Source organism: Meles meles, chromosome 21, assembly GCF_922984935.1.
Source record: "Meles meles chromosome 21, mMelMel3.1 paternal haplotype, whole genome shotgun sequence".
NCBI classification, from domain to species: domain Eukaryota; kingdom Metazoa; phylum Chordata; class Mammalia; order Carnivora; family Mustelidae; genus Meles; species Meles meles.
This window is the reverse complement of record NC_060086.1, coordinates 27778714-27790548: the sequence shown is the minus strand read 5'-3', so window position 1 is coordinate 27790548 and position 11835 is coordinate 27778714. Positions and strand designations below refer to the sequence as shown.

The 11835-nt window shown below is 43.9% G+C and overlaps 1 protein-coding gene across 1 annotated transcript; it reads right to left on the bottom strand.

Annotated features, from left to right (window-relative positions):
* On the bottom strand, window positions 1–11835 carry ZP2 (zona pellucida glycoprotein 2). The gene is made up of 18 exons (XM_045993877.1): window positions 11774–11835; window positions 11596–11684; window positions 10367–10450; window positions 9888–9982; window positions 8156–8308; window positions 7353–7394; window positions 6824–6988; window positions 5989–6085; window positions 5713–5894; window positions 4623–4749; window positions 3790–3977; window positions 3615–3706; window positions 3394–3518; window positions 3040–3229; window positions 2121–2256; window positions 1953–2049; window positions 1258–1341; window positions 1–146 (listed from the first exon to the last, which is right to left on the bottom strand). Exons 1-18 carry the CDS (start codon window positions 11833–11835, stop codon window positions 1–3), a joined length of 2154 nt encoding a protein of 717 aa, XP_045849833.1.

Below are 11835 nucleotides of genomic sequence, written 5' to 3'. Positions count from 1 at the left end.
TTAGTGATTTAACATCATGATTCTTTTCTTGCGGAGGTAGCTAATGAGGCCTAGAGTTGCCGCCAGGCCTGCTAAGGCAGCCACAACCACCACGGTCTTAAAAGCAACATATCCGGCAGCCTTGGGCCGTTTCGAGTCCACAGCGTCTGGGAAGGAAGGAGACATTCAAGTCTTCAGATCATTTAAAATCAAAAGGCCTAAGTTAAAGTCTCAGGCTGCCCAGAGAAGTGATATGAAGCCTCACAGGGCTCATTTGGGAAGCTCACAACAAGGTATATAGTCTTACTCTTGGAGCCAACCTCCTCCTTTCTCTGCTCTGCTCCCACGGCTGTTCCCAACTCCTCCTTGCTTCTTTTCCTTCTACAATCGGATGAGCTGACACCCGGAAAAGAACCTTACCGTTTCAGTCTTTTTACCATTATGGCACTAATAGAAATGATCCCAAGTGCATGATTTCTTGCAGGTTGTTGGGGATTTAAGGCCACTTACTTTCAAATTATGGGCCTGTAATTAAGACCACCTGGGATCAAGATATGAGATATTAACAGGAACACAATCTAGTACAGAATGAAGTTTGGCAGGCGTAAGTCACATGCCTTCTGACTTAATAGTTCACTTCTAGAAAGATATCCCAGGGGTGCCTGAGTGTTTCAGTCGGTTAAGTGTCTGACTCTTGCTTTTGGCTCAGGTTGTGATCTCAGGGTCTTGAGTTAGAGCCCCAGGATGGGCTCTGGGCTCAGCTGAAATCTGCTTGACATTCTCTCCCCCTCTCCCTGCCCCTCCAGTTTGTGTTCTAAAATTAATATTTAAAAAAAAAAAGCTATCCTGAATTTGTGTAGTAGGCAAAGATTTAAGAGGAGGATTCTACTGGGGCATTAGTAACAAAATTGGAAATAACATGGACACCCATGAATGAAGAGGACTGTGGCTAAGACAGAGCCGTGTGGATGGAATCCTATATAGCTATTAGCAGTGAGGTAGTTCTCTGTGCAGATTAAATGGTTCAAAACAAGTAAAAAAAAATACAGCAGGTAGGTAGAATATATAATATGATGTTTCCACTTGCATTAAAAGATTTATTTTTTTTTAAGGGGGGTTTTTGGAAGAGTACACAAGAAACTTAGAGTTATGGCTAGGAAGAGAGACTTATTCTTTTATTACTTAGGATTACCATAGGCATGTATTAGTTGTGCGTGGTTAAACTTAACAAAGCCAAGAACTTGAGTCCAGGAAGTGCCCTAGGCTTTAAATCCATACCTCTGATTGAAGAGCCATCTGACAATAGGAGGATGGGTCCCGGGAGACTTACTATCATTTTCTCTTCTTCAGTGGTACCTGTGGCTGGGGACAGATCATTGGCGTTAGTATCTGACCTTGGGAACAGTGACCAATAGAGAGAGAGGTGTGTTGATGAACTTAGACAACATCTCTGCCGAGTTCCCTGCTCTAGGTAGGTTTTGCCCACCTTTGCAGGAGAGGGCATATATTTTACTGTAAAAACAGAATAAACTCTCCAGGAATATCCCCAAGAAGATTAAGTTTCCAGTCTACCCAGACTCCGCAAGAGTAACTTTTCAGAGTCACCTGTGCAAAAGATCAGGCTCCAGTCCATGTGCAAAACCAGACTTGCTCATAGTCTGATCCAGAACTTGCCATCTCAGCCTTATCCTATGGGCAAGGAGTCAGTCCTCCCTGGGGTTTCTTGGAACAAGAAACCTGAGAACATTTCTTAGAACTGATAAAGAGTCCCAATAGAGCCCTCTCCACCTTTTTTTTCATTTTATGGGAATTGTACACTCATTGGTACCCACCAGCAGCCCAAGATCACGAGTTGTAGGCTCTACTGACTGAGGCAATCAGGCTCCCCACAGCCCTCATTCTTAAGGTTTCCAGTTCTGAGAAGATAAGGCTTGCTTTGAGGACTCATGGTAACAAAGACTTCAAGTTTTTACCTCGCCTGTGCCTGAATGACCCAGGGCAAGTCACAGAACACAGAGGGGAGTCTGGAGAGAGTTGATTGCAGATTAACGCGCTGCAGTGGAAGTAGACCTGGAGATAGAAGAGTCCAGTGGAACCGATGCACTCACATTCAGTCTGTCCCAGGAGACTCAATTGCTTACCAGGCTAGAGAGCACTTGGGCCTCGGATACAAAGGCAAAGGTCTTCACATCAAACCTCTGATAGTGATTAGGATAGGTCACAGATGAACCAACTGGATGGAAGGTGGTCCTGTGGTTGTCCAGACTGTATTCACAGCTGGGAGGCACACACCAGGGAAGTACATCAGCAGCGTTATTCCCTCTCCCCCACACCCCAAGTTCGACTCAACATTTGCTCAAATTCAGCCACGTGTATTCTAACACCTTGTGAACTGTTCTACCTTCTACCTGTGCCTTTTATTTAATATACTTTCTGATGTGGTCTACCCAACAGTCATGAGTTGTACATACTAGTTCTATCTTTCTAACATAGTAATACAATTTAAGTACTGATTAGTTGGCCAGGTAAATCTATCAGGAGCCTAAAGTTTTATATGTAGTTTTTACATTGGCTTAATTCTTCCTATGAATCTGAGTGTCTAATCTGTCCCAGGCAGTTAAACTGGTTACTAATGAACACAGATAAAAATCAGGGCCTTTGTGACTGTGCTCTTCTGAAATGCAGGAGGGTTTTATCTCCTCTTCAGTGTTACTTTTTTTTTTTTTAAAGATTTTATTGATTCATTTGACAGACAGAGATCACAAGCAGGCAGAGAGGTAGGCAGAGAAAGAGGAAGGGAAGCAGGCTCCCCGCCGAGCAGAGAGCCCGATGCGGGGCTCGATCCCAGGACCCTGAGATCATGACCCGAGCTGAAGGCAGAGGCTTTAACCCATTGAGCTACCCAGGCGCCCCAAAGATTTTTTTTAAGTAATCACTACCCCCAACATGGGGCTCGAACTCACAACCTAGAGATTAAGAGTCTCATGCTTTATTGACTGAGCCAGGCAGGCTCATTCAACTTTCATTAACTGAGCTACCTCATGGGTGGAGAATACCTACCCATCCATGATAATATTCCACTGGGGAAGTGAGGCTGGGTCCACAGTGGGTGTTGCCCAGCAATCATCTAAGACCAGCTTGATATTGGGGTCCGCCCTATTAAGGACTCTTAGTTCCAGGTAAATTGGTTGGCGGAGGTATCTCACCACAGGGTACTCCTTGTCCCCATAAGGTCGAAGGTAAGATTGGTCTGAAATGGAATAGGAACATCTTCACTACACAAGTTGTTGATGGTTGCAGGAGGAGCTAAAGCATCACTACTATTCCATTAGTCTGGCAGCATCAGAAAGTTCAGGTTGGGGCAGAGTTCTCTGAAAGTATTTAAGCAGGGTTTCTTAGGTTGTGATGGCTCACCTGGGTACGTTTGCATGCTCAAGGCAAGTGGACCTGGCCTCGCGGAGGCCACTGGAGGAGGAAGGCTTTGGACATCAGTGTTTATTAGCAGGTCATCTCTGCTGTAATGGCACCTCACAGTCATTCTGTAATGAATGTGGGGAGGGGCAAAGTGGTAAGAAGAATTTTAGAAGACTGCTTTAACCTAACATGGAGCTTAAGAAGTAGCCATTTCATCACACCTGAATTCACTATCTCTGGAAATTGTGCGTGGAGGGAGATCCGCCCAGAGAGCATGTATTTCATTTTCATAGATGACTTTGTCGTCCTTGAACTTAAAATTAGAGGAAGGTTAGAAGTGGGTGACTAGTGATCTTACAGTCCAGTCTTAACACCTCGAGGTCTGCTGGTACTCACCTTATGTCTTGTTCCGCATCTGCTCAGGGGGATGTGGAACACTGTCAGCCCTTGAGATGGAACCTTGAAAGTAGGTCGGCAGGTTGAGTCCCCCACCCTGAGGGTATCCAAGTTTAGAGCTGGTTTTGTTTGGTGGCTGTAGACCTTGACATCCATAAACCCATCCTGGTTACACAGGTCACCTATAACTAGATGGTGTTAAGGGTTTAAAGAAACATGTCTGCCATATTAATGGTCATCTACCAACCTTCAAGTGCGGATGAAGAGAACTGTGAGAAAACTCTAAGGGGCTAAAGTGAGTTGAGGGTCAGATTATGGCTTCAAGTGTAATGTCTTGTGTCATTATGTACCTTCTTTCAAGTCTCACAAATCGTGAGTGGTTGGAGGAAGAGAATGGGTGGGGGGTGGTTAGTTGATATAGGAACTAATTTTTCCCATTGGCCTGATGGGATATGGTAAATAAGTAAGCACAGGGCTAGAGCCAGTACTGAACAAAACCACCTATTCCACATCCTTAAGCAATTTGTAGGCATTTGGGTGATGTCCTTTAAACTTTAGTAGTCCTTCTAATTATAGGTTGGAATCAATCTTATTTAGATGATGGGCTCAGGCTCCTAATGCAGAATATATCCAGGCTGCTTAAACATGGATCCATTATAGTGAGATCTACCCGTATGTATATTTTGGAGATATTATCTTCTTAGGGCTCTGTTATGGCAGCTACACTGAGGTTTCTGATCTGGTCAGTTTCCTCACAATGTAAGCAATACAGAGTCTGAAACGCTGTATGTTTTCCCCTATACACAAGAGCTGAGGGAGAAGAGATTTCTTACCTACAGAAACCGGTGACTCACAGACACACTCAGGATAAACCACCATCGATACAGTCTCAAGTTTAAAGGTGAACGTCAGCTTGAGTGAAGCTAAGTAGAACTGATGGGGCAGGCATTTTTCAGAGGACTGAAAGGAGACAAGAATGTCGATGAGCAGCTGCGGCCATGGGGCCCAGCAAAGCCCACAGTGAGGCAGGAAGGAAGTACATTGAATACCTGTAGGGCACCCTCCAGAATTAATCGGGTTTCCCTTTAAACCAGAACAAGAGAGAGCCTATCACTTCTCCAGATCAGGATGCTTTCCTAGGCAGGAAATTTATTGCTTTAAACTCATGCCCTGAAATACCCAGCTCTGCATGCTCTTTGTACTAGATACTGAAGCCTGAATTAACAGATCAGATTCCAAAGAGCCGAGTACTCTGCCAAGCCAGGTCTGAGTAAAAAGGACTCTGCAAATGTTGTCAGATGTTACTGCAAACCACCCATACCCCGACACAAGATTACTCTCTGCTCTCCCTGGCAACTGCATCTGCTAAGAATGGCCTCAGTGAGAACAATTGAGGACAGTTTTGTTTGGATCAAGCCACCCTATTAAAAATAGGGCGTAAGAGGGTTATCATTAGCAACTTAAAAGCAGTGCAATGAATGGAGGGGGAAAAAAACCATACACAAGAAAACTTCCATTGCAGTGGTTCAAAGAGGCAGAGTGTTTGAGAGTGAATTTCAGTTATTTAAAAATTCACTTAGGCAAAGTGATCAAATGAGGCCTTCCAGAATTTAAATCCATTATATGGACAATTAAGAAATTATGGTCAGGGCTCCTGGGTGGCTCAGTGGGTTAAGCCTCTGCCTTCAGCTCAGGCATGATCTCAGGGTCCTGGGATCAAGCCCCACGTTGGGCTCTCTGCTCAGCAAGGAGCCTACTTCCCCCCCTCTTTCTCTCCCTGCCTCTCTGCCTACTTGTGATCTCTGTCAAATAAAATCTTAAAAAAAAAAAAAAGAATTTATGGTCAAGCCATCAACTGTATCCTCAAGACTGTGCTTCAAGCTAGGCTTCCATAAAGCTCAGTGGTTCATGCTTGGAACATACTTTGATTTTGAGTAGGGTTTTGCTGAAGTACAATCTCAAGCCCTTGGATTCTTCCTTATGGATCCCATGGTCATGCAGCTGGCTTAGAGCTAAGCTCCTGTTTTCAAAGCTCACAGATGTCAACTTCCAAGGAAACTCTGGTATGGTGACCATCACATGTGTGGCATTACAGTTCACGAGATCTAGAAGGAATGGCCGACACGATGTCTGTGATCAGCTTTAAGGCCCCAGAACAGTGTATCCCACAACTGGAGTTGCCCTTTCCTAGGGCCTTACCTGATATACAAAGCACTCGTGTTGTTAAGATGAGCTTCTGCCCAGTAGATTCTTGTATCAGCTTCAGAGGTGCTGTGTAGAGGTGCCTGTTACCTTGCTGAGGGTGGGGTTTGGGGTAGAAACAGTTTTAAAGACATCTGTTTACTTGAATATCTAACCGATGCTGGAAGAATCGTCAGAGCAAACATATGCTTAAGTATTGGCACTATTTTGGCCCGAGTAGAGTTTAAGCATTTTGTCTAAGGACTGTTCATCAGGTGTTCTAGTTTTAAAATCTTGTATTTCGTAACATCTGGCCAGTTAGTGTTGTCTACTGATAGGACCTATAGGCAGATGTGAGCAAAAGCTGGTTTTATGGTAACACCATTCAGAGAAAGTGTTTGCAGGACTCCACGTGCACATTGATAATCAATGACTAACAGGACTGTTCTTGTTAAGATGGCAGACGCGTAAGTGCTTTCTTAGGTGCCAAGACCTGTTCCAAGTACTTTGGCACATTAACTCCTTAACTTCATGTCTTGATTGCTGGCCCCCAAAGCACCAATTCCTACAGTAGAACCCTATTGTAGGAAAATGATAAAACAGAACACCTTAATTCATAGAAGAATTTAGTAGCACCTCCTATCACATGATAGAGTCAGTTATTCATCTCTTGGAAGAACGATCTGTTCTGTTCACCCTTGCATCTTTAGTTTTCAGTGCAGGGCTTCGCACATTAAGATACCCGTTAAATCAGTTGTATTCTCAGTTCATGTGAACACATGGTTGAGAGGACCCTTGGACTTAGAAATACTGGTCTGTGCTTGGGTGGTGGTACAAGGAGATTCACACCTACCACATAGTTAGTCACTCCGGTGGCATTGAATGACATTTGGATGCTCAGCTTTTGTTTCTCAAAGAAGATACTATATCCTCGGGTCATGGCCTCATGCAAAGTCAGAGTTTGGACTTTTGCACCGTCACCAACCTCTATGATCCATCTCATCAGAGTCTCGGGATCCTAAAGACACAAGTTTCATTTAGAGGGCTGGTGCTCACCTTAACCCCAAGACTGTCTATTTAATGTTTTATTTCATTTTTTATTTTTTAAGGTTTTATTTGTCAGAGAGAGAGAGAGAGAACAAGTATGCACACAAGCAGCAGGAACCGCAGGCAGAGAGAAGCAGGCTCCCCGCTGAGCAAGGAGCCTGATGCGGGACTCAATCCCAGGACCCTGCCATCATGATCTGAGCGAAAGGCAGACACTTAACCGACTGAGCCATCCAGGTGTCCTATACTTAATATTTTAAAATCAGGATTCAAGTTAGGTTACTTTCACTATAAAAGTAAAGTTACTTAGGTAATTTTAAAAGTTACTTTCATACCGAATTTTCATCAGCCATGCCCGGCATAACATTGAAGGTAAACTGGAAAAAAAGAAACCATGATGTGAGGTCTTGATTTAGAGGAGCAAGTTTCTGAAATCACGCTACCTGACAGCATGTTGCAGATGCCCAGAGCAACTGCTATGTAGTTCTTACACCAAGAGGCCTGATAGTGGGTATAGTAAGAAAAGGCACAGGCCCACTCATGAAAACTAGCTGTCCTCTTAGGTATCATTTCATCTCTGAGCTTCTGATCGGAAGCTCCCTTCCAGTTTTAAGTTACGACAGTGGATTCTTAGGTGCACATTTTTTACCTTCATGCATAGGAATCAAGAATTAGGTCAAACCACACAGTTCTATCATTGTTCTAACAAAACATGATTGTATTTTAGTTGTCCATTATCAATATTTGTTAGGTTAGACTATAAACTTCCTAAATAGGTGATTGGAATATTGTGCTTTTTAACTATATCCTATCATCTGGCATAGAACCTATTCCCCTTGATCAATGATTATTAACGTGACTGCAGCTACCAATGGAATCTCTTCTACTACCAGGTATGATGGGCTGAGGACTGTATATACCCTCCCAATTCTTATCGCCACCTTCTGAGATATTATTGCCCCCTCTTTTGGACCTGGAATCAAAGGCTCAGTGTGGTTAAGAAATCAATCCAAAGCCACCCAACAAATTAGTTGAATACAGGATTGTAAGCCTGGTCCTGTTCCTAACCCCAGCTCCGTGTAGACCAGCACATTTCCCCCGCAGTAGCCATGAGAAGCAGTCACCCTGCTTCACTCACAGACATAGAATCCTTTGCGCAGATAGTGGATCCGGCATGCTCCTGGGTTTCTTCTGCTTGCGCAACTGGACATCTAATGTGATATATGAAAGTCGTAGATGGTAAAGCAGTAGTGTTGTCCAGGAGGCCGATGGCAATCAGGTGTTGGCCATGCTGTGTGTAAATGGCACGGTAAGAAGAGTAAGTGCTGGAACCTCCATGGGAAAGCCAAATCGGTGATACCATTGGACCCAGCTGAGTGGCCCAATTCTTGAGGTTGCCAGTACCACAGGTTCTGGGAGGTACCTCATTCCTCTATCAACAGACTCTACAACTACCCCTTTTAGATATCCCAGGAAGAGGCCAGTCTTGGCAGCACATAGCTCCTTGAGCTTCAGGGATTGGAGTCCTATTTTTGAATTCTTGACATTTACCTTTGTCTGAATATCATGGTTCTGGCTAATTTGGAGTCTCTACCCAAGTCATTCTCACATGTATTGAGCACCTACATAGCAGCCATTGCTCTGGGTGCTGGACAGAGCCAACTTTGGTGTTTCCTCTTTAAGGAAGTCATAGTTTCAAGTAAGGGAGAGCCACACTTTTTCTATAAAATATCAGTAAATATTTTAGGCTTCATAGGCCACATATGATTTCTAGCATGTACTTTAAGTCCTTAAAAACCTAACCATTCTTAGCTCAAGTACCATTACACCCATGCACACGTGCATACCATGAGCTAAATGTGGCCATCCCCAGGTTTTGGTTTGCAAACCCTTGATCTACAGGAAAGCAACTCTAAGCTCCCAAGTTGCTAAGGGCTAGTTCAGAAAGGGAAAAAATTACTGAAGATCCTCACCGTATAATTAGATGAAGTGGTCAGTTAAATACGCAGATTTCTACCATGTACCTCAGACCTAGGTCATCAACTAAAGGAACTAAGTCTATACTTTCCCAATTCCCCAAGGGAGTCTTTGCACGCAAGCTTGAGAACTGCTTGATGGGTTTCTTTTACTGCTCCCAATACCCCTGATTAGGCAATACCGTTGCTTGGCAATGGAGAAAACCCTATTGCTCAGCTGCTGTTTGCCTTCCCACACCTGTTTTTATAGCATAGCAGTTCTGTTTGCCAGCACCAAAATAGCCTTCCCTTTCCCATGGAGGTTACAGATCAAAATAGCTCCTTTTGAGCGTTTGTTCTTTCTTGTTGCTGTGCCAAGTTCTTCATCTGCATCTTATCATTCATCTTTAGATACCCTTTGGAGAGGGCACCATGAGCAAGCAAAGAAAGATTAGCTCACTTGCTAGAGATCACAACTAGATAGTGGCAAAGCCAGGACTCACACCAAGGCTCCAACTTCAGGGTTTCTCAACCTCAGCATTATTGGCATTTCAGGCCTGAAATCCCTGTTAGAGGGGGCCCCGTGTGCATTGTGGGCTATTTAGCTGCAACCTCAACCTGTACAGACAGCCCCCCCACTCTAGTTGTGGCAGCCAATAAGGTCTTCAGAATGTCTTCAATCACTGCCAAATATCCCCTGGGCAGACAAAACAGAAAGCAAAAATAAAACAATACAAAACAAAAAACAAACAAACAAAAAACCAACCAACCAATGTCCCAATGCTTAGGGACATTAAGCACCCCTGGTTGAGAATAAAAGCTCTACTCTCAAGCCTATACCCTTAATTAGTAGGGTTACTAGTAGTAACTACTAGGTTACTACTTCCCAAATCACTCTTCAAAGCTATTACTTACCACTCTCTTGGTACAGGTCTTGAATGGGACATTCAGGGTGAGCTTTTCTGAGTCCAGGGTGGAAATGCAGTTCCATGATTTAAAACTAATGGGATCTACAGAAGCCAGAGCAAAGAGCCAAAAAGTACATTTCAGTGGCAAAGTAAACCAAAGCTACATAGCCAGTCCTGCCAATCCATTTCTAAGTTATTTCAAACCACTTCACGTTTTATTGTCCCATCTGGGTGATAGGATCCAAGCTTTGAGAGATGCTGTGATTTGCAACTAAAAAATTCCCAGGGGATTCTGAGATAAGACAAGTTTCTGGGGAAAGAAAAGGTCTTCCACTCTTGGTGGTATCATGCAAATCAGAGATCCCTAGGGCATTGTGGTAATTGGATGCCAGTTGCTCCTGAGGGTGTATTCTGTTCACCTGAAAACTGGGGCTAGCCTTCAGCCCAGGCTTTCCTACTAAGACTAAGAATATACACATTACCTACCCACCACAGATGCATGCCATTTTTCAGCGCCCAGATTGCTTGGAAATTCCACTACCATTCTATTTTCATTGCAAATGACAGTACCTGAAGAGAAAAGGAAACAACTGGAGTATATCTGAGCTGTAGGAGACAGGATTCCTCCAGAAGTATATGGAGGACCTCTTCTCCAATAGGCATCAAGGAAGGGTACCATTTTTGTGAGGCAAAGATTGACCCCCCAGCCCCACCCTCAAGGAGCTCACAGATTGGTGCAAAAGATGTACTTACTGTGCAAGATACTAACTATAAGAAAGATATCAAATGCCTGGGGCTTTCTGGAGTTCTAGCTTAGGTTTAACCATGCATACAGAGACCAGGCTAGAACCTTGACAGCAGAGCTGATGGAGGTGGGGATGGTAGGTCTGTGAAGAACTGGAGAAGAGGGACGCCTGGGTGGCTCAGTTGGTTAAGCAGCTGCCTTCGGCTCAGGTCATGATCCCAGCATCCTGGGATCGAGTCCCACATTGGTTTCCTTGCTCCGCGGGGAGCCTGCTTCTCCCTCTGCCACTCTGTCTGCCTGTGCTCGCTCTTTCTCTCTCTCTCTCTCTCTCTCTGTCAAATAAATAAAATCTTAAAAAAAAAAAATACCCTAATAGAGCACCTGGTTGGCTTGGTCGGAAGAGCATGTGAGACTCTTGATCTTGGGGTGGGAAGTTCGAGCCCCACATTGAGTGTAGAGATTACTTAAGTAAACTTCAAGTAAAATGCCCCATGTAAGCCAAAGGACACTTCTTAAAGGCTAAATTCTTTTTTAGCCTTTTTTTAAAGGCTAAATTCTACGTATAATCTGCTACTCTACATCCTCTCGCTCAGGTGAAAGTTTGAAAAGCTCTTATGAGTGGAACAACTTCAATTTTGTCTGTTATGCTGATGCTTTCCTTAAGTACAAGTTTGGGTTTGAAAATGACTCCTGAAGATGGGCACTTAGCATTGTGTTTCACTGTCCTTTGGATAGATACCATAAATCTTGAGGCAATGAGGAAGTAGAAAGAAGTATGGGTGTTTTGCAAGATCTTTTGTTTAGCTAGTATAGCAAGCCATAGGAGAGCAATGGAAAAATCTATTGACCTGATCAATGTAAGAAAGGGGGTCAGTCGAGATTGTCTGAGCCATATTCAGGTTTCCTAGCTATCTAGTTGCAACCTGTTTTAGAGATGCTAGGAACATTTCCCCTCACCCAACAGGCATACCTGGGAAGACAGGATCTCCCAACTGAAAAGCACCTGTTGAGTTCACTGAAGTCACAAGGATGAAGAATAAAGAAAGTGACCTGTAGGTGTGAAAGGAGGATTGGAGAGGATTAAGGAGGAATGAATTTCAACAGATAAGGCCATCTTGTCCCCTCTCTCTACTCTCAGGATTACTCACCTCCAATCTGCTCTAAACCAGCTTGAGGGGCTCCCACATGCTCCCTTCTGTCTACACGCCAT